This window comes from Brienomyrus brachyistius, chromosome 9 (assembly GCF_023856365.1).
Source record: "Brienomyrus brachyistius isolate T26 chromosome 9, BBRACH_0.4, whole genome shotgun sequence".
Lineage (NCBI taxonomy): Eukaryota > Metazoa > Chordata > Actinopteri > Osteoglossiformes > Mormyridae > Brienomyrus > Brienomyrus brachyistius.
Window position 1 is genome coordinate 9,472,760 of NC_064541.1, and position 22,723 is coordinate 9,495,482.

General features: G+C 49.2%; 1 protein-coding gene across 1 annotated transcript in view; it reads left to right on the forward strand.

Annotated features, from left to right (window-relative positions):
- Window positions 1-2,668: 2,668 nt before the first annotated feature.
- The window catches only part of LOC125748864 (protein MTSS 1-like), a 45,652-nt gene continuing 25,597 nt past the window's right edge, over window positions 2,669-22,723 (forward strand). Inside the window, 3 exon segments of the mRNA XM_049025523.1 lie at window positions 2,669-3,219; window positions 6,093-6,154; window positions 8,941-9,014. Of these exon segments, the coding sequence (XP_048881480.1) occupies window positions 3,148-3,219; window positions 6,093-6,154; window positions 8,941-9,014 (208 nt within the window). The 5' untranslated portion in view covers window positions 2,669-3,147.

Consider the following 22,723-nt stretch of genomic DNA (forward strand, 5'->3'; position numbering starts at 1 on the left):
TGGTGTGGAGTGTGTGAAATGGTGTCCTCATGGATCTGTTGTGCCGGTAGGCAAACTGCAGAGGGTCCAAACTGTCTGGCATCGTGTCCTTAATGTGGCTCAGCTAAAGTCACTAAAGGCACACCGTTGCCAAGGGGTGACACTCACGCAAGAAGTCTCACGGTAAATCTATGCGCTGGGATAGTTTGCAAATCCTACAGACTGTTTTACAAGGAAATAAAACTGTGACATACATCTATATATGTAAATGCATGTGCGTGCAGACCTGTCTCAAACTGAATATCTCACACCAGACAGCTGATCAAAGTTCGCATCCCTGCAGTGGGACGAACCCCTTGGCAACGGTGTGCCTTTAGTGACTTTAGCTGAGCCACATTAAGGACACGATGCGTGAGACATAAAGCCAGATGCGTGAGAGTTGGTTAGTCATTGAGGCAGTTCACATTGTTTGCCTTCGGTACGGGAATAATAGTGGTGATGCTGAAGTAGTTGGAGACAGTTGAGTTATTCAGTGAGACGTTAAATATGTCCGAGAAGACAGCAGCCAATTGTTTATTGCATATTTTTAAAACGTGTCCTGAAATTCCGTCTAGACAGGCAGCTTTGCAGATGTCGACTCGGTTAAAAATCTTCTTCATGTCCTCCACAGCGTGGGTAAAGCTGACGTCATGCGGCGCTGAGGGGTTTCGCGGCTGGAGACGTTTGTTTGGCAGCGGAAAACGGACATGAGACGCGTGCAGATCGTCAGCGGCTGTGAATTCGCGTGACTGCGGATTGGAGTCCGTTAATATCCCATAAATATGTAATATCCTTCGTGTCAGGAAGGGCACTGACAAAAGAGAAAAACAGCTGTTTCCTGTGCAAACGGTTTTACTGTTAATTTGTTGTCACATTCCAAATATAATTATGCATAATCCTAAACGACTCTGTCCATATCGATTCTCACACTACGCTAACAACAGCAGGGAAACACATCTGTTAAATAAAAAAAATGCAGCAGGGATACAGACATTTGTTAAGCACGTGTTAGGCTATGGCTCTCCACTAGAGATTGATAGCAGGGGAAAGTATCACAAAGCAGAATTTCTTGCTTGTGGCTAACTTGTCGGGTTTAAGGTATCTAATTATCAAATCTAATCAACAAATCTCACTTCATGATACAGGTCTCGTCTGAATGTTTGTCGTACAGCAACAGTTTTTCTGCAGCAAAACGTGCAAGAGAACAATATAGAATGTGCTGTGAGGCCGAATGGAGGAGATAACGGTTGAAAGAGTACAGAAGCAGGACGGAGAAACTGGGTGTATTGTGCGTATTACATATAGATGAGATCAGGATTCAGTACCTGACGGACATCTATGCCAGTTTGGAAATTCACATGAAATCAATACGTTTGTTCTTGAAGCGACCCCTTGTGGCTATTTTATGCCATACAAATCTAACCGTTATCGCAAGGGACCGTGACCAAAAATATATTTTATTATTATTATGCTATGCATATAAAATCTATTTTATCTTTGTTTGTGTTATATTGGTTTGTAGATTTGTAATTATTACCCTTTGGCCATCAAATGCTCGTTCTTTTTTTCCGAACATTAAAAAATTTGGAATTGTCCCAGTTTATAATTGTCAGCCAATTATAATTTTTTTGTTTCATTATACTCAATTCCGGGCCTTCGGACATGGGATTAATTCCACAAGGATCGTTACTGTAATGCCAGATTCCTCGCCTGGAAAATCATGATTTTAAAATGAGATGTATGTAGGTCAATGTATGTGCTATATGTTTGGACTAATATGTCTCATGTACTTTCATATGTACCGTTAATATTAAAGACTGAAATTCCGTTTTCATAATGAAGAATTTCCCTTCTTCATTATGTAACAACCTAACAAAATCTCCGTATTTACGCTTTTAAATATAAATAACTGGAAATGATCTTTAAATGATACACAGCTGTCCTTCCAGGAAGTCACGAAGATTTGATATATCGCTATCCTGCGCCTATCTTCCAGCAAATTATGCCAACTAGTTCTAAAGGAAAGTTATAGAGAATGTGATTGCTTTTTCCACAGTCATTTATGATTTATTATTTCGACTTCATTTTATTAGACTGCCGTCTTTTGTATCTAAAACTTGACTTTAAGTAACCATTCCTTCGTCAAATTCGAGTTAGTGAGCTTTTAAAATAATCAGTATGACACTGGTATAAAATGTGTAGGTTACTCGTCAGCCACTAGGTGTCCTCAGTTCCCTTATGTGTGGAGGTTTAATGTTCTTACGTGCGAATGTACTGTAAACAGCAATGTAATTGTTTCATCTTTAAGTGATTCGCATCGTTGAAAAGGACTGCCATCGGTATTCGGATGCATTTTCCACTGTGTTGGGGATACAAACCGGGAATTATCCATTTTTTCGTTTTTCATAGATACATGTACGTGTTTGTACATTGTCAAAGAAGTTTATGAGGAATTTCACAAATAAATCATTTTGCATTACAATACACACACAAATACAGTATACTGGCAACACATTCACATGCTTAATGCACACTGAAAGGTGAGCATTTAATTTTCTGCATGCAGTAGTGAACATGGCACAGCTTCCAGTCAAACTAAGTAATAAAGATTATAGCTTCTGTGAGAGGCGGAGCCGACGCGGGCGCGCTCCAGGTGTTCGGGGACGCGCACGGGGCCGAGCGTTCATCCCCAGTCAGCTGCGGAGAGTTGCATTGTAACGCTGCAGCCGCCGAAGCTACTCTATTGGAATCCGCTTCAGTACGTCCGTTTGGGCGATTTACATTACAGGAGGGCGACCTGTTTCGGCGTTTTTAGTTATGATTCGTGCCGGAGGAACATGGAAGGCGTTTTAATTTCCAGCAGAAAGTGGGCTTTAAATCGCACTGCTGAGCGCCTTTGCAGCCCCCGCTCCGAAGAGCTGCGCTGAATCGCCGCCGGGGAGACCCTCCCCACCCCCGACAATCTCCAGTCCACTTCGAATTTCCCCCAGTCGATGGGCCACGAATAACACGATCGCCTTTCATTGCATCGGTCGCTCTGAATTGCCGCCGTCCAGCACCGCTGAGCGAATCGTTTGCCGGAGCTGGCCGGCGATCTACCTTCCGAGCCCCAGGTTCACCTTCTGGAAAATGGAGGCTGTTATGGAGAAGGAGTGCAGCGCGCTTGGAGGACTTTTCCAGACCGTGATCAGCGACATGAAGGTAATTCATATTACTCACCCACTGTCCCCATTGTAGACTCTTATTGACTCTTTATGGGGTATGGGCTTCTTTGCAAATGCCCCAAAACTGTAGCCTATGTCTGATCGCCTCACCCTTATTTATGCGTTAACATATTTGTTTATTAATACCACGTTATTTATTCTATCTCAGTTTTATTTTTATTACCCTATATTTATTGTTTTATGTGTTTTTTTATTGACAGTGTTTTAAAATCTCATCCTGAAGCCACTACCTGCGCCAAAACAAATTCCTTATACTTTTAATAGACTACAGGGCGAAGAATTGATTTTGATTCTGATAGTAGGATCGCATTATTAACACTGACTCCTGCATCACGCATGGGGCTCGAGATCGCACATCTCCGGTGCTTTTTTTCATTCTTGCAAATTCATCTCCGACCAAGTTTCTCTGAACCAGCTGGTAAAGTGGGGGACAGATTTGGTCAAATCCTGCTGACACGGGCAGCTCTTAATTTGCGTTTCTCTAACGTTTCCCTGGTTAACTAAGTAAATTATTGATGAATTGTGGAATTGCATTTGATTTCTATGTGTCTGTGCCGCAAGATAAAAACATCCGACATTAGCGCGCCCGTATTTATAAGGAGAAAGGGGTATCTTTGCGGCGGGATCCGCACTGGGGGCTTCAAGAAGTAGTACTTGTGGCATCTTTCTATTTGTGTCTCATTGTAATTTACTGGGGTGATGAGCCCGAAAGCGGTACAGCGCGCTTCCCACTCACTCTGCTCATCCGGAGGAGCGTCTGTCCGGCTTAAGATGTTGCGGTTCTGGGTAGGTGGGTGACTGACAGGGTCCACAGCCGTCTGAACTACCTGCATTTTTATTGCCTTGTTATGAACAACAGTGTTGGAATGAGACGGGAAATCAGATCTTGTTTCTCATTAACAGATCCTGGCAGACGGATTATCTGGTTAATAATTCTTTGATCTCAGATCCTATGGCTTTCCTGGGTATTTTTCTGAATAAATAAGATAAACAGCAAACGGGAATCATGCTACTTTGCTTTACCTTGTGTATAAAACGGCTGGGTTTTAGGAAGGAGCTGCCATTTCGCCGTTAATCCCCCCCCCCCCCCCCACGGTAGTGAATGTCCAAAATACGGGATTTATTCCGATTGTAATTTCCTGCATAGGAATTAGGAATTAAAATGCGGAGATTTGGCTTGGCAGCTCCCGGGCCGCTTCACACCTGCTTCGGGGCCGGAGGAATGCTGACCCCCAGGGGGAGTGGGGGTGGGTCGCCTGGGGCTCCAAGCGCAGCTTTTCGGGAAGTAAACACGCCGACGCGGGGCTCTGCTTAATAAACGCGACCGGATAGGTTAATAAAATGCGTTTACGCCTTAGATTGCTTAATAAAAATAAATTATGTGTGCTGCTTCGTGAGGTTAAATGTGCAAGTGTAGGTGTTAATGTAGAGTCTCATATTCTGCAGCTCCGATCCGGGAAACCTACCAACGTAAGGGTTGATTGATGTCAATTTACTTGAAATTCCACTATAAACACTCTTTTAACTGTGTTTATAGCTATGGAAGATGTAACCTTCTGAGTTTTCCTTTATGGCCGCCAATCGCCGGGAACTGTGTGTCGGAATGCCGAATCCTGGGTAGGCAAAGGCAGCTGGTAACCAGAACCCTTTCCCAGTGCCGCTCCCAGTGCTGCCTGTGTGCTTATCTGCTCGTTAGCCCATCCAAACGATGTTTGTAGGAGCGCGCGTGATTCATATACCCTCATTCCCATGGCGAACGCCTCCTGTCACCATAGACCCACCTGGCCCCTTTTTAAACTGTGAAATACCCCTCACTGGTGTGGTAACAAGCTGAAAATACCCCCAGAGAAGAAGAGAATGTGGACTGGAAGAACCTCAGACCGGACATGCTTGGGAGGAGAATTGCTGCATGTGAGCTGTGATGGAGGTGGTGATTGTACGCCGTGGTTGTAGGGGGCAAACGCTCTTTTGGGACCTTTCATGTGTTCCCAAGGATTCGGGAATTCAGCCTCCTGCGTGTCTCACGTCTCTGCGCACAGCATGCCGGCCCGCTGTGATTTTTATGGCTTAAAACCGGTTTGGGCCTAGATTGCGAAACGCTTTTGGGTTCCATTCCGTTTCTACACATTCCGGCCATCTTGAGGATAATCCGATTATTCAGCTGCCTGGTAATCGCAGCGTCCGCGACTCGTAGCTAAAGGCTAACTGCAGCACTTCCCTGTCCTGCCAGGCCTCTGCCCGGACGGGAAGTGTCCCACGCGGGTCATCTGGAACACGCTGGTCATTGTCCTGGGGCAGCCACTTCCTCAAACATCACAATCATTCCGTTTGAATAGAACATTTCGGTTGTGAACGTCACCCCACGCAGTTCTTGTTTTTGGGGTGTTTCTTTGACAGTGGTGCCCGGCAAAGTCACGCCAGGACTATGGCGGCAGTGGGTCTGTGGACTTTGGAATATTGACTCTTGATTGATTAATATGAGCCATTATTTGAGATTGAAAATGATTCCGAGTCTTCAACTGAAAATAATTTTCGGCCCTTTTTACTTCACAAAATCAGATACCTTATTCTGAGTCATTTGGATTTTTTTTGCATTATTTAATCAGTGCACTTAAACAAAGGCCCACAGATCTTTTGTGTCCCCCGCCCCCGCTGTGGGATGGCAGTTAACCCACTTCCCTCAAACATCACGTGTGGCGATCTGTGGTTGCGCTGAGCTATAGATGGGCAAAATCAGATTATTCCACCCCCCCCCCCCCCCCCGCCAAAGCCCGGATGGTGGAAGAGCATTAACATGGAAGCTGAGTAAAGTGTGGTTTTGTCTCAAAAGGCTGTTCTGTGTCCCCACAGAGCAGTTACCCGATCTGGGAAGACTTCATCAGCAAGGCCGCTAAGCTGCAGTCACAACTCAGGTGAGTCAGCTGCCCCCCCCCCGCCCTCCCTGCCTCTCTTCGATTCTCACTACACCTTCGTCCTGGGGAGATTGTTTTCTGGACAGGATTACGGTCTGTTCCTGACTGCCCCGCACGGTACCATCATGCCTGCACTTCCGACTCGCTGGAACGTGTCGAGTCTCACACCTCCTCTGCCAGTTCTGAAATAGATGGATTTTTGTAAACTCCAATTAATCAGTGTCCTATGTGTGGCAGGGAAGGCAGGCATATTTAAATAAAGAATCCTGGCGTGTAGCTAATGTTTATTGTTAGGGTTAATGAGCTAGGTCTTTGCTGATTGGTTTTCAAAGCCAAATTATGTGGTTAAATAAGTATTGTCAATATATCCAGTCAGGGTTTATTGTTCGAGGTCACGGAAGACCTCAATTAATATTATCGGAGTTACTATAAATATTTTATTAAGTTTTGTTAAAGTGCTTTGGTTGTATAACAGGCTTGGTTATGCTCATAAATACATCACTACTGTCTAGTAATAGTCTAACATTACCGCTGACATTAAAGATTGGGCTTTTAAAAGTTATTTCTGAATGATTTTAATGTTGCTCTGGATGTCACCTGCTAAGAGGTGTAGCTGAAATCTGGTGATTTATAAATACAACCATTGTGGTTTGATTTCCTCCGGTGGAACAAGCCTGTTAGCCCTCCTCTCTGAGGGATTATGGGATACGCCGGATACAAAGCAGGGGTCTGAGTGGGGAACTCGTCCCTGTGGTTTGTGGGCGATGGCCTACACTGTTACAGGTGGTGTAATCGTGTTCCTTCAAGGATGCAGAGGCACAGGACGCGATCTGCGTCCCGACGGTGCCTCGAGAGGGGGGGGTGACGCTATGGACTGCCGTATGCTCCCTTCCGCTGCTCTCGACTCTGTTGTGCATCCCCAGTGGTATTTGCGTCCACATTTGGACCAGACTGGTTCCGGTTATATTTTACTGGCACTCCTGACAGCTGCCGTGTTCTGGAAGGTTCCTCGTCCAGGTTGGGTGAGCGACGCCTTCTGTGGTGGAGCCCCCATAAGTCAGTGCCTGAGGCACGGACCTCGAAGGCTGGGCCATTGACGGAAAGCTTGGGGGTAATCAGGCAGAACATGCCTCATGTGCCCCCCCCCCATGTAAGTGCCTGTAATCTTAGCAGCAGGCTATGGGGATGCCTTTAATGAACTCCAGCGATCTTTGCCCTGTAATTTAGGTCACCCCTTCCAAATCTGCCTAAGGACCCTCTAACTGCAGAAGCTTCTTGTCTTTCTTGTGGCAGAGATATCAAGGCCTGTGTTTGGCTTCGACTAATTTTTGTCTTTCCAGGCAACTACACGGATGTGTAGGGGTTGTTAAAGACCGCGATTTTTTTTTTGGCTTCTGACCACATGACACGGGCCCCAGCCCTGATATTGTGGGTGAACTTCGGTTCTCGGCCCACGTTTGGCGGCGAGATGCAGGGAGCGATCGGCTGGGTCACGTGACATTTATATGGTTGCTGCTGGAAGCGGGAAGGGTGGAGGACAGAGGGGCCTCCTAGTAACGTCCCTGGGTGGTTTCGCGCCAGAGGTCTATACTGGGGCGGGACCACAGGGACAGTCGCCCCAGCTGGAAGCTGATTGGCCCTCAGAGTGCCCCCTCCCTTGTCACTCACAGATTCAACTTGTATCATTGGCTAATGATAAGGTTGGTCTCTTTATGTGTCGAGGGAGCCATATAAATAAATCTGGCATGGATGTTCTAGGCGGAGTTGGCCACAGCTTCTCATTTTAGCACAGTGTGGGATTTTAATAGACCCGTGTGTGTGTAGGCCTGGTCTCCGGTGTGTGAGGCGCGGCTCTGAGCGGTGGTGAACTTGTTCTGGAAATGGCTTTTCACTAATAAAATTCGACACTTATTAGAAGGAGTAGGGAAGCGTGAGAGGCTGCCGGTTGTGCGTGACCAGTCTGCTACCCACTTGAGGCACACCAGTGTACTTTTCCAGTTAATTTTAACTGAACAGACCATCATAACCCACTCTCCTGCCATGGCGTTAATGTAAGCAAATAGCTCTATTGATCACTTTCATCAGGCTATAAAGTGGCCCGGTGTGCTGGAACCGACCTTTGTGCTTTTTGGCTGGATGAGGGCCGACCTGGGTTCGATTTTCGTTCTTGAGCAGGGTAGCAGTAACGAAATTCTGAGTTTTAACCCATGGACCCATTTGGTTCAATGGGAGCCTCTGTTTGACCCTTAAACATAGCAGTTCAATGCCAAACGGTCACGTTTTTACTCGAAAGGCTGCAGCCTGTCAGTTTGATCAAACTCCGAGTTCCGCTTTATCATGTCGCACTAAATGTTCCAGACTTGTTTGCTTATGTTGAAAGTAAACAAAAGAGAGCCAATTTTAGAAGGCTACTGTTGCGTGCGAAAATGAGCGCGGTGTTTACAGTGCTGCAGCACAAAGGCCGTGAAGAGGCTCGTTTACTCTGGCTGTTTATTACCTGACACGGGCTCTGTGTCCTGGTGCTGCTCCTCCCCGGGGTCACGGCCTTGCGGCTGGTAAATGCTGCCGTCAGGCATGTACACCAGCGGCTGTCCTTGGAATAATCCCATCCATCCTGTGTGACATCACACAGGGGTGGACCCACCTCCCCCTCAGCACCCTCCTGTTCTCAATCGACCATCACAGGGCGCTGAGGTCTTGAACTTGGTCTGGGGGGGGGGATCTGTCCGCTGGGGTGCCGGTCGAGTATCATCATATAGTGACCAGCTGCCCGGCTTCTGTTTCAGGACGACGCTGGTGGCCGCTGCCGCCTTCCTGGATGCCTTTCAGAAGGTGGCTGACTTGGCCACCGGGACGCGAGGTAAGCCGGCTCTCTGGGGGCGTCTCTTCACAGAACCACTGGATGCCGGTCCTGATGCTCTCTGGCTTGGCTGGCTGCTTCTCTGGTCTTTCAATACCAAGTGGATGTATCCGGGGGGGTGCTGTCTGTCACTCTTTGTTTGGTGAAGGTGTACTCCCCCCCCCCCCCACAACCCCCACCAAACCCCATCCCCTTTTCCCAAATCAGAGGGTCTATGTTATCAACCCTGTACAGAGAGCCATCTCTCTGTGCCCCTGCTGCCAGGCAGGGCCTCTCGTGCGCGTGACCGAGATGTGGGGGTGGGGTGAGGGGGGCGCAGGTTTATGGCCTGTTATCGACATAGAACAGAGAAAAAAGATTTAGTTGCTTCCAAGGACCTTAACATTGCACTTCTAAGGCCTGAAGGGAGCACTTGTGGCATCTGGATCAGGTGTGTTCAGTCAATCTGAAGCTGAAAGACAGCTGGGACTTGTGTGTGGGGCAGCGATAGCAGGAAAATAAGCAGGGCAGTGGGGCCCACGGACCGAGTTAGAGAATCACTAGTGTAGAGGAAGGGATGTGGTATGGGGGTGGACTAGGATGGTGCTGGTGTAGAGCCGCTTTCTATACCTACTGGAGAACCACAGCCGTCACAGTCTCTCTCGATAACAGCTCCACAGTACAGACCTATCGTTCCTGGAACTACAACTAAATATAGGCACCTGCCCTTCCTCAATTTTTACTCCTCAAAAATGCTCCAGGCTTTGCCTTGAAGCCTCTGCTCAGCTGAACACTCACTCTTCGCTTTGGTCTGTGTACCCAGCAGGCCTCCTCCTTCCGGACGTGGGGCCCATAACCTGGTCCCGTTCACCAGAGGGAAGGGTCATGAAAACTATCTGCACATAGGCACACCCCTTTGGCCTCCTCTGGCCACTGATTCGTCAGCTTGCCTGCCTGTCAGCCTGGGTCATGCCCTTCGTCTCTCAACGGGCCAATCAGCACAAGACTTTCAGGGGTGGTACTCATCGTTGGGGGCTGATCGCACATGGGCCACAGACCGCAAACCCTAATCGCTCGTTGCCGGGGGAACATAGGGGCCACATTTTACATGGGGGGAGCCTGGGGGATTTTTTTAGGAAATGGAAGCAAAAAGGCAGCATTTACTGTGTAAATGGTGAGACGGTCTCGCCCCCATCTTGTATGTAATGGTGCGTGGCAGCGGTCCGGGCTCCGGAGCAATATGCTGTTTTTGGGGCTGTAATGACCCCCTCCCCCCACAGTGATTGAAAGCCCATAATAATCTGATGTCAGCCGCCACTAATGGCTTTCTTAACGATGCCATGTGCTAGTAATCTCTTATCGGTTCGGTGATGGTCAACGGCAGGGTGGGGGTGGGGGGGGGGGAATGTCGGATCTGTGGCTCATTTTCTCCACTGTTAATCACAGCGTCCCGCTCAGGGCCGCCTTATCCCGCCTTATCCCGCCTTATCCCGCCTTATCCCGCCTTATCCCGCCTTATCCCGCCTTATCCCGCCTTATCCCGCCTTATCCCGCCTTATCCCGCCTTATCCCGCCTTATCCCGCCTTATCCCGCCTTATCCCGCCGTATCGCGCCGAACGCAGAGACTTTTGCATCAGAAAGCAGCTGCCGACACTGGGAATCGTCTGTGTTTAGCTGTCTGACGTTATCAAAATGCAGCCTGTGGCAGGAAAAAACCCCACAATCGCTCGTTATCCTGCTCCTTACTGCTGTCCCAAGTCTGTCTTTTGGAAATCCCCATTTAAATGTTTGTGTTTGCATATCTCCAAATTGGATGGGTGTGTTATCAGGTAGCTCTGCGTTTGAACAGTTCCTGGAAAATTACAGAAAGGTTGGTTTAAAATGGAGCCCTGTCCTCTTATTAAGGGTGCACACCTCCACACACACACACACACACACACACACACACACACACACACACACACACACACACACACGTGCACGCACAGTCACGGCTCAGCTCCATCACAGCCCTGCTCCAGAGGGTGATGTTAACAAGGTGCGGCCCCCGCCCTCGCCTCCCCATTGCCGGTGGCGCTGTGTCCATGGCAACGGAATGAGAATCTGCACAGGAGAGGGGGGGGTTCGTATCTTAACCCGTAACACACTTCAGTCACCCTTGTGCCATTTTAGAGCCCAGTCACAGGAAATAACATGATTCTATGACACAGAGTTGTTGGCCATACACCCTGACCCCCTCCCTGCACCGTATTAATCTGGGGAAGTAGGTTGTCTTTTCGTTTGTGTCCTGCTCCATGTGGTGAATATGCAGCTCTCATTCCCTGTCAGTCTGACGGACCCCTGCGGGAATGCCTTTCCCGGAACCTCAGCGCCCAACACGGATAAACCAAACGCTAATTCTAGCGCTAGCTCCGGCTAGTTGCCATGGACACGTGCCACGGATGTTCCGCATGCCAGACATCTGCGCTAGTCGTCACCGGTGACGCAAGAGGACCAAGCTTCGTAGGGAGCGATCAAGTGTGTGTGTGTGTGTGTGTGTGTGTGTGTGTGTGTGTGTGTGTGTGTGTGTGTGTGTGTGTGTGTGTGTGTGTGTGTGTGTGTGTGTGTGTGTGTGTGTGTGTGTGTGTGTGTGTGACACCATGGCGTCACCTTGGCGACTGTGCAACAGGAAGTAAAATGTCCTTTCCTGGGAGGTTTCCATGGTGATGGGCACTGAGCTGGTCAAGCAGTTTGCTGAGAACGATGATTTTGACAGAGTCTCATGTATGTTTTGCTATTAGTACTGTTGTTATTACCAGAGTGATTCACATCCATGGCACAGAGAAGATGCCTCGCTTACATGCAGCAGAATGAATCGTTAGCGTCCTCACGCAGCTTAATGGCGGAGGATGCAGCACTTGAGCAGGCTGTGGAAATGCACCAGGCTTGTATATTTATTTCTTTGTATTGGTTGACTGTAGTGGGGTGCAGGGAATCTGATGTCACAAAACTCTGTGTGTGTGACGCCCACCCCCTCTCATGGGGGTCCATCCCATGCCAGTCAGGGTTGTGGAAACAGGCCATTTCCTCCAGGTTGGGGGGTGGGGGGGGGTAATGAAGATCCCCAGTGTGACCGTGACTGAGGAGCCTCAGATTTGGGTTCCGCCGTGTCTGCAGTTTGTCTGGCTGTGTGTGGCCGGGAAACCCTTGAGTGAAAACCAGGGGGGGGGTTTTAACCACCTTGGCCACCGTCGGGGGCGGCCTTGCTTTTTATTACAGCTTTTACATGCTGCTTTGGTTCGTAGCCCCAAGGTGTACCTGTACCACCCCCACGTCGGCCAGGCGGTAGGAAGCAGCGCAGTGGGGGTGTATGACTCACCTCCAGGCTACCCGCACTGCACTCGCTCTGCCCCCCGCCACCGGCCTGAGATGTTCCCCAGACACCGGCTGACAGAGGCTGGAATCTTATTTTCGAAATGATTTCTACAGTTTTTCTACCGAATGATTTCTGTGGTTTTCACTTTTCGTCCAGCTGCTTCTCAGCCTTTAACGATCCTCGTTCCTTCCTGCACATTCACCTTATTCCTAAATGTGCGTGAGCCCTAATGCTTTAATTACCTGTGTGTTTCATCCCCCAAATCCGGGATCCGGGCTTTGTGCCGTTCTGTTTACTGCCTGCTTATGAATTATTCCGTTTGATCCTCCCAGATTTCGTTAAATAATTAAGCTGTGCCTCATGTCAGTGTTCCAGGCAGTGGGGCCTGCGTGGGCGCCACCCCCCCCCCCCCCCCCCCCCAAGCCTCTTAAAAGTTCAGCGTTTCACACAAATGTAACACTGTGAGCTGAAAAAGGCCTCAGTACATGCCGGGCCTTGTGTCCCTCTGAATGACTGTAGCTCATTTTTTTACCCCTTTCATAAGAATCTACTTTTCGGTTCCCTCAAAATATCAAATTCTTTCCTGTGTTAATGGTCAATGGTGCTGTTTATGAGTGGCGGGTGTGTGCACTTGTGCGTAATTATGTCCCATTGTGAGTGGACAGTGGCTTCTGGCTGCCTGTTCAGTGCCGCTGTAAGGCTGGAACACTGAGGTCTTTGTTGGACTCTCAGCGGCTCCCTGCTCCGCCGTTAATGGCAGCTGATAAAGTCCGTCTGCACGTTCCGCGAACAAGAGCCAGACGGGCGTCAGCGCTGGGGAGCGGGCCAGCCACACACGGGCTGGTTTTATTTTGGGTGCCCACGGGGGGGCTGCTTCCCGAGCACATCGCTCCGCGTTGCTCTGGAGACCCTCCATGGCGGGCGGCCGCACTCCCCACCATCCGTCCGCACCCCTGTGGGCTCATCCCCCACTTTCTCTTTCCAGGACACGAGTCCATCCTCCGAACGAAGCCAGCGGCTGCGTTTGTCTGTGAGCCGGTGGTCTGTTTTTAACGCAAAAAGGAGGACAGGGTCCTGCGGTTAAACCCCTGAACGGACAGAGGCTGCGTCTCTGGAAACAATTCGGACCCAAATTTAGCGCTTTGCTGAATTATCGCCTGCAGCTCGGAGCCGTCGATTCGCGTGGGAAAATGTTTGCCCATGTTTTCCGAAAAGTGCAATACGCAAATATTGTTTCCATGTCCTTTTGCAATTCTGCGAAATTATCACAGATTGTTCCACATAAATGGGGGGGGGGGATTAAATGAGGTAAAGGTTAGGATTAGTTCTCGTTCGCATGAATGTGCCATCCCTCAGTTTCATGTACAGCTCTTGCAGCTCCTGTTGTGCAGACATTTGTGTGTCATTCTTGCCTTTCAATTTATCATTCGTGGGTCTCGTGTTGTGAATGTGTGGCCCGGGGGGGTGAGTGGATCATCATAAATTCAGCAGCTTTTAAAAACAGATCATCGCCACGCTGTCGTCCTTTAAGCTCCGTGAACTGAGAGACTGTCATTCTGACCTTGTTTTTAAATGGAGTCACTCCGAATTGAGTTATGTCTATTTTTAAATTGGATGCGTGCGCCTTTCCCCAGCCGAGATGCACGCGTTTCTGAGCGGCGTCAGCTGGGAAAGTCACCATTTTGTGAGATTGCTGGAGAATTGAACATCAACCTTCCAAGTACAGTGTTAATAAGGAAGAACTGCTCCCGTCATTCTGAAATGTATGGAAGTCCATCTCAGCATTTCTGAGCTCTGTGTGTTTGTAGAGCACTAAAGGATAAACCAGGTGAATTCCTGTTTGTCTTTGGGGGGGGGGGGGGGGGTTCTCCTGAGGACTATCTTCTGTTTCACTTGAGCGGCAAGCTGCTCGCTACAGACTGTCTATTAACTTTTAACTGATTCATAACTTGAGCGGAGCGCTGTGCTTTTTGGGCCTTCTGGCCTTCCATACCTTTGGGATTTCCCATTTTAATCAAAATAAGGTGCCGACTTCTGCCTATTAAAATGCTAATCGAGCCGCATGACTTCATGCGCAAGGAAAACACGAGGCCAAAAGGAAGACCGTCAGCCACCTGGAAAACATCCTTTCAGTAAACAAAGCCGCTCTTCAAAGGCCTTTCAGAGGGAGCTGTCTCACCACGTCCCCTTTGTAGAACTTTCACTCGCACAAGGAATCCTACCGGCTGAGTACAAAGCTCACCAGCCTTTCAGCTACAAAAAAACCTAGTTGTATGAAAGTTTCGCTTTGTTCGCAAACTAAGAGGCGTGTTTGCGTATTTGCCAAACACCAACACCGACGCAGAAGCCTGCGAGTGCCTCAGACAAGATGCGTCACTGTCAGCCGCGGCCAGCTGGCCGCCAGGGTCACGGCGGTCCCACCGTAACGCGATTCTGGTCCTTCCAGGCGTGTTCCCGCTGCTCGCTCAGAACCCCATGGAATTCTTGAGAGGCATTTGGCTAAAAGGATGAGGGTGAAATCCTTGTTTGAATGGTTTGAAGCAGTGGTTTGGGAAGGCAGTGGGCACAGGGCTCCGGGGGTGTGTGGCTTCCATGTCTGTTTTAAAAAAAAAAAACAAAAACGTCACCCCAGGTAGTGCCTGAAAACGGGAGGGGACACTGCAGGATGGGGACACTGGCCTTGTGGGGGCTTGGAGGGCGTGATTAATAGCAAGGTTTTGTTACTGTTCCCGTGATTAACAGATTCTCTTATCTGGGGAGACAAAGATGACAGTTTAGCCGTTTGTACTGATCTGTGTTTCTGCCGGAGGAGATGCCTGGGCAGGTGGGCCATCTTGGAATGTGAATCGGCAGCCATGTTGCTTACTAATCAAGACTCTAAGTGTGCCTCCTGCTGCCCTATTTGTTGGATGTTTTCATTTTTTACTTTTTGTTAAGCCTTCTTTATTCTAACCCTGGCTCGATGCCTTCCGGACGACGGTAGCGGTAATCCACAGGGGTTCAGGTCAGTTCGCTCGCCCAGAAGCAGCAGGTCATCGCCAATATCTTTCTTGCTTCTGGTTTCTTTGAAGGACGCGGATTCGTTCAAACCTCATGGAGCCAGCCAGTCGGGGGGAAATCTGAAGGTTTAAGTTTGTAATTGGAGTAATGAGGCCTCGAAAATCCTCAGGAGGCATGATCATCAAATTCAGCCAGTCGCCAAAGGCCTTAGAGATCCCATCTGTATTTCGATTGGTTGATTGCGTTTATCCAGACTGTGATTGGCCGAGCTGAAAGATCCCACCCACCAGTGACTTTCCAAGCCTTCTCACCCCTGGTACCAGCTTGAGCTGTTGGAGCTTTGGACCTTTTCCAGATTTTATTCACCTCAACTCAACTTTGTATTTTTTTTAAGTAACCTTGTTAAAAAAGAGTCCTTGTGATGACACAGGACTGATGCCTGCTGCAAATATTTGAACAGTGAACCGGTGTCCCTTTTTCAGGCCTGTCTAATTGGGGATATTTTAGTTGCATCCATTTTTAACTGCGGTTGTGTCATGAAGAGGGTGAGGATCCGTAGCGTTAACCCCGCGACCCCTGTCACAAAGCCTGTCTGTTTGTAGCCAGCACGAGTCAGTAGGTTATGCAAGAGAGACAGTGGGGGATTAGAAGGACACGTGTTAGCGTTAGCAGTGTAGCGGACCGGGAGGCAATAAAGTTGTAAAGCTTGGTATTTGGCGGGGAAACGTGGTAGCAATTTGGGGATCTGTCCTAAAAGTGCTTAGTTAAAAATGGCTACAATGCGAATACTACTGTATGTGTAATGGTGAATAATGATGCAACTACATTTCGTAATTTTTTTTTAAAACCGTTTAGTGTCCCATGGGTCCATTTGATGAATGATGAATTCCGCTATTTTCTTGCTGCGTGTTAGAGAATTGCATTGTTTTTTTCTAATGATGTCATACCCCCACCACCGGCAAGCACACACATACAGCTTTCGGTTTTAAAATATGCAAAAAAGATCTAATCAGATACGCCGTCCTGTTGAAAGTCACGGGACACGAGATGGGTGACCAGGAGTCTCATAAGCATGCGGCCAGCGGAGGGTGATTCTGGGGCATTGCGGGAGCTGGACCACAGCCCAGTCCAGAAGGCCAACAGGAGGGGGGAGGGGATGGGAGCTGGAACGCAGAATCTGGGCCTGGCCAAGTAATCTCAGCCGGCACACTGTATAGGAAGATGATGCCCCCTCCTCTGTCTGTGTCTGTTGGGGTGGGGGGGGATGCTATGAAAGTTCCTGCCCACCCCCATCCCCACTCTCCACCTTTGAGCCCCGCCCACATTGGCAAGCCATGCCTCCGGTCATCATGGGGGAAGCGGGAACCAGTGAGACCGGTCAATTAAACCGTTAATGGGCCAGCGTGGAGGAGCGGGAGATCCTTGGCAGGTTTTACGGACCTTGTGGCCTTCGTGTGGCGCCAGTCGCTAAGCGTAATTGGCGGGCCGCTCTAGGTCGCCTCTCCTGCTTTGAGTGCGGTGATGAGCCCGTCGCTGAGTTTCTCAGCTGGCTTCCGCCTGAGTTTAGCGCAGCAGGGAAGCACAGCGCGGCCCTTGCTCAGCCCGACTAAGCTCTCGGCTGCCGATCACCTATCGCGGGATACAAAGGAGGCCAGCCTGTCTGAGACAGCCAGCTCCCAAATGACCGTAAGAGTAACGATAAATATTTGTTATACTCGGACCTTCTAGGGTCAGCGGGGCTGTTTGGTTTTTGACCACATCGTGTCACGCTCCGCAGTGGGACGGCGATGGTGCCTCTGAGTCACGCCCCCTCTCTCTGGTTCGTTAACAGCTTTGGTAGGATACTGCCAGTTCTCCAATATCCAGTCATGAGTGAACAGCCTGTGCTGTCCCAACCGCCGCCCATCCCATCCCCGTCTTCCAGATTCCAGTCCTGCTCGGATATGTGCACGACTGCTGCATTTTAACGTTGATGCCTGGTAGTTTCAACGAGTCATCAAGGGTGGTAGGGCAACTTAATGGGCAGAAAAATGGGGGGGGCAGGGGCTTCTGCTGCCAAAGGCTGGTGTGGTCTTGCTGTGTGCACGGCGACCAGGTTTTGTGGTCATAAAGAGCGTGTATATATAGCTTTTGACCTGCGGGGGGCTCTCCCCACGTTCTCCACAAGGACAGGCGTCTGTCACGGTCACTGAATGCCGCTGTTTTGCCGCCAGCTGGGCTGTTGTTGCAGCAGGGAATTATGGGGGTAGCGCTGTTCGTTCTTAATGTATGTTGACGGGAACTTTAGTGTAAATGCGTGGAGGAAACTGCTTCACCCTCAAGGACGAAGTCGGGGGAGAGCGAGACAGGAGCAGAAAGGAAGGGGCTTGGCTGGGAGGAGGACGAGGCCCGGAACAGATTTGCCACCCCACCCCCACCCCAGGGCGCTGTGAGGGGCCAGACTGTCCGCAGCTCACCTGGGCCTGCCATCTGTCGTGAGGGAGAGCGGCCTTCACGGCTCGCGGGACCCGTCCACAAAGTTAGCGCCTCAGCCCATCCGTGTCTGTCCCACTGTTGCCATGGCGTTACCTGGTGACAAAAGCACCAAGGGAGGGTGCAGAAATGAGCCGTGAAGTGGGTGCGTGTCTGAACATCACGGGATAACCGCGGGTTTGATCTCTCTGCATCAATCGGCTCTCTTGCCACTGTAAAAGCCCCCCCTCCCCCCCTTAGACACATCCACAGATGTATCACAGCATTATCAAGGCTCAGTTAGATTATACCATCACGCCAGCAAGGGGATTTCCAACTCAAACCACACATTTCTGTGGGCCCCCTGAGGTATGGGGCCCCCTGTTGGCCCCAAACAGTCATTACACTGGGAGTTGGCCAGTGGACAAGTGGGGCCCCTGAACTGACAACATCCGCCTCTGGCTGTAATCCATAGACCTTAATAAACACCCCCATCACTTATTTTGAGGGGGAATGTGGTTGCAACCCATTCATGGAGTTAATAGCCCATCATTATACTCCAAAGTTATTTTTGTTCTTCAATGCATTTTTAAAGGGCTTGTTTTTATGTTTGCAAATGACCTCTGAGTACGTCGTTCAACTGCCACAGCTATCGGAATCCGCATTCCAATCCGTCCCAATAAAATCTAGACTGACCATAATTAATTTTGGATGCTCCCGTAATTTGTTTTCATCCACGAAGCGGCCATCGTTTCACGTCGCGTACAAGATCGCTTTCCGTGTTAATTGCTAATTATGACATCAGAAAGCCCCCTTGGTGGACCAGGATTTGCCTTGTTTTTTTCTGCTGGGACGGGATCGTTTTGACGGCTCCGTCTGACAGACGTGTCCATACACGGCTGTGTTAGTGAACCGAAGCGTAGGGTACACTGCCCCCCCCCCTCCGCCCCCTTCCCCCGTGTCGCTTTGTTGCTCTCAGTCCTGGTCTGCTGCCCACAGGCACACACGCCTATCTCTCTGCAGGCAAAATTAAAAAGTGAGTTTTGTCCATTTATAATTCACGTGTAATTCGAGTGGGATCCATGTTCAGGGACGCGAGTGACCATGTTAAACTCGCATAAATGTTTGCTCCGCTGATCATCTGACAGTCGTCCCGGTGGTGCAATTTCAGATTGCAAAAGGTCAGAATCTCTGGCCCCTTAAAGGCGCACGTGTGTGCGTGAGCGGCTGGCTGGCGGGCCACGCGTATCTGTTTACCGTAACGTAGTCAAACACCTTGCCGGTGTTATGGAGATTTGCGGGTTTTTACCAGACCTCAGTATTTATCAAGTTACCAAAGAGGCGTCTGAACACTGACAGAAGACTCCTCTGTGCCTTAACAATAGTCTATGAAAATGCATTTTATAAAATTAGACAAATATTATGTATAAAAGAGGAAAAACCCACGTTACTGAGAGATGAATAACAGAAAACCTCACATGAAGCTCCCAGCGAGAAACAGGTACATCCTGTTGTAGCGGAGAGATCATACGCAAGTTACCGCGGCTGTTGTTGTTGTGAACGAGCTGTTTTTGCTGGCTGTAGTCCGGAGAACTCGAAAGGAACAGAAAACAGTGTGGTCTTTGTTTGGTATCACATTCTCCTTGCTGGCGTGATGGTATAAGCTGAGCCTTGATGATGCTGTGATACGGTATCTGTGGGTGTGTCTGTAAAGGAGGGGGGCTTTTGTGGTGGCAGGAGAACCAACTGATGCGGGGTTATCCCGTGATGTTCAGACACGCACCCACCTCATGGCTCATTTTTGCACCCTCTCTTGGTGCTTTTGTGCAGTTACCGTCCTAGATCTGTCTGTCTCTCCCCTGGGAATGATGCGATGGACCCTCGAGCATCGACGTGGCCCTGTCATGCCCGCAAGTGTTTTGTAAACGTGGACCCGAGTTGTGGCGGGTTTAATTTGAAAACACGGATGGATCAAAGTGCCGGATCGGTATGCCGAAAGCAGAGTGCCACCGTCAGCCCGTCTGAGGGATGGACGCTAACGGATGCTAAAGGGCAGGGGAACGTGCTTCTCTGTTACCCCCTCCCGTCCTCCACTCCTCCAAAGCCGTGGCTTTGCCCTCACTAGCTGCCCTTGGGGGGGGGGGGGGGGGGGGGGGGCTGGCTGGCTCTACCCAGTGTGTAGTTATACTTTTGGGCGCCGTCCTTGGTGATTTGGCCATCTCCTTATCCCCTCGAGATTCGATCCCACATCATACCGATCTGCATATCTGTGCTCTGCCCTTGGAGATATGCCTCTGTCCTCCCTGTTCAAGGGTCTGATTTCTAACATGTCTCATTGGTATCTGACCTCACTAATTAATGACGTAGTGAGTGCGTGGCATGGTGTGTGAGCACATTTTAAACATGAAAAGAAAGACGGTGTGTCGTTCTTGAATATATTAACAGTTTGCGGTTTATCATAGGTAGTAGTAGTTTAGGTAGTAGGTAGCATTTCTATGTGTCATATTTGTGTTGTCTTATACAGTTACTCTTTATGTATTGGAATCGGTGACGGTCTTCTAGCATGTGGCAGTTAATCGGTAGTCTTTCCCCAGTTATCTATGTTTTTTAATGAACGTGCCGGAAACACATCGATATACAGAGTTGGGTAATTCAGGTCCAGAGAGTAAAAGTCCAGACCGGGATTTTGTTTCAACCAACCAGTTGAGCATAGAGAGTCACAGTCATGGAGTATTCAACTGATTGGCTGAAACAAAATCCCAGTCTGCACTTTTACTCTGGACCTGAATTACCCAACTCTGTGTGTATATTTTAATACGAATGATTGTTCCTGATTTGTCTGAGCAAAGGGAACAGAATAAGGTGTATTTTCAAGGCACAGGACCCTCCCAGGATGAAACATGTGCTAAATGCTAGCTCTGCAATGGAAATGGCCAACAGAGCCACCAAACAGAATCATGCACTAAATGTTAGCTCTGCAATGGAAATACCCAACACAACCACCAGCCTGAAATGTGCGCTAGATGCTATCCCTGTCATGGGAATACCCAACACAACCACCAAGCAGAATCATGCGCTAGATGCTAGCTCTGTCATGGAAATACCAAACACAACCACCAAGCAGAATCTTGCGCTAGATGCTAGCTCTGTCATGGAAGTACCCAACACAACCACCAAGGAGAATCATGCGCTAGATGCTAGCTCTGTCATGGAAATACCCAACACATCCACCAACGAGAATCATGCACTAGATACTAGCTCTGTCATGGAAATACCCAACACATCCACCAAGGAGAATCATGCGCTAGATGCTAGCTCTGTCATGGAAGTACCCAACACATCCACCAAGGAGAATCATGCGCTAGATGCTAGCCCTGTCATGGAAGTACCCAACACATCCACCAAGGAGAATCATGCGTTAGATGCTAGCTCTGTCATGGAAATACCCAACACAATGACCAGCCCGAAATGTGTGCTACATGCTAGCTCTTTTGTGGATATGCTTGATACTACCACCAGCCTGAAAGGTGTGCTAAATGCTAACTCTGCCACCTGGAAAGGAAGTTGACTCGTATGTAGGAGGGGGTGTGGATTTGAAGTCGTGACAGACCCCCACAATTCTTGTCCTTGGGGCAGCCTGGGGTGGGGGTTTTAACGTTTTCCCACCAACAGACCTACCTCCTCAGTAGGTTTGGAGCGTACATTCCTCCAGGAGATGAAGTCATAAAGGGGGGGGGGGTCCTTTTACAGCCTGGTATAATTAGCAGTTATATGAGCTCATAAACCCAGAGTGACACGTGTTGGTTATTTGGTGACTTCGCTGTGGTGCTGGATAACCAGTAGCTTGCAGAGACTGGCATCCCCCTGGCATGACTCCAGCTCATGGTGCCCTAAATTCATGAGGTTGTATCTGGTCTGAATCCAGCCACTGTAAGCGTTTGAGAATGCAGGTGGACCAGTCGGCCGTTTGCTCGTCTCTCCTCGCCGCGGTAGAGCGGGTATATCCGAGAAAAGTCTGTCCTGCAAACATTTCCACGGCAGGGTCAAATTCCACCTCTCCAGGGGGCGGAGGGGGGGTGGTGTCCTTAAGTGAGATGGTTTATTGTTAGAGGAGTGGCTTGATGATTATCCACTGTGATGTTGTTTCAGAAGATAACGTCCTACCGGTCTGCCAGCGACGACAGCAGCGGCGATAAGTCCTTGTTTACGTCACCCATTGTTTTGTCGGGTTCTTGATGGAGGCGAGATAAGCTCCGCTTTATGCTGAACGCGGGGTCTTCTGCGTGTACCTGTCATGCAGGTTCATTAGGCAGTGTCTGAGTAGCTTTGGGAAGTGCTGGTGAGTGCCTGGCCCGTTTGGCTCTCACGGTGTAACCATAGCACGCCTGACATGTGATCTGTCGCCATCACACTCTCCTGACACGAGTGTTGGATCCGATGGCCTCTGTGATCCACCTTATTGGCACGCAGGGCATGGAAAGGCACCCGCATCAGTGGACGAACAAACATGGTGCGTCACATTCCGGTTTTGAGTAATCGGTGCCGTCCACGTTGCCGTGAGGTGAGGTCTGCTACCAGGAGTACGGGTGTCATTGGATGATTAAAGGATGACGTTGTTTTATATTGGCAGGCTCCTTTGAACCAATTAAAAATGCAGTTTCAGCCTGTCAGCATAGCAACACTATTAAGGTCTTAAGCATACGGGGTCAGATCTTAACCCCCCCAGACTTATTTTGAATAAATTAAATTAAATTGAAATTCTGTATATAAGCAATGTAGCTTCTATGGCTGCCTATTGCAGCCTGTTCATATATCATTGGGGAATTCTGACTGCGAAGTGAAAGGGGAAGTACCTCAAAGCCCATGAGGGGCTTTGGAATGAGGAGCAACTGGAACCAAAATAAACAGTCCCAGTCTGAGAGC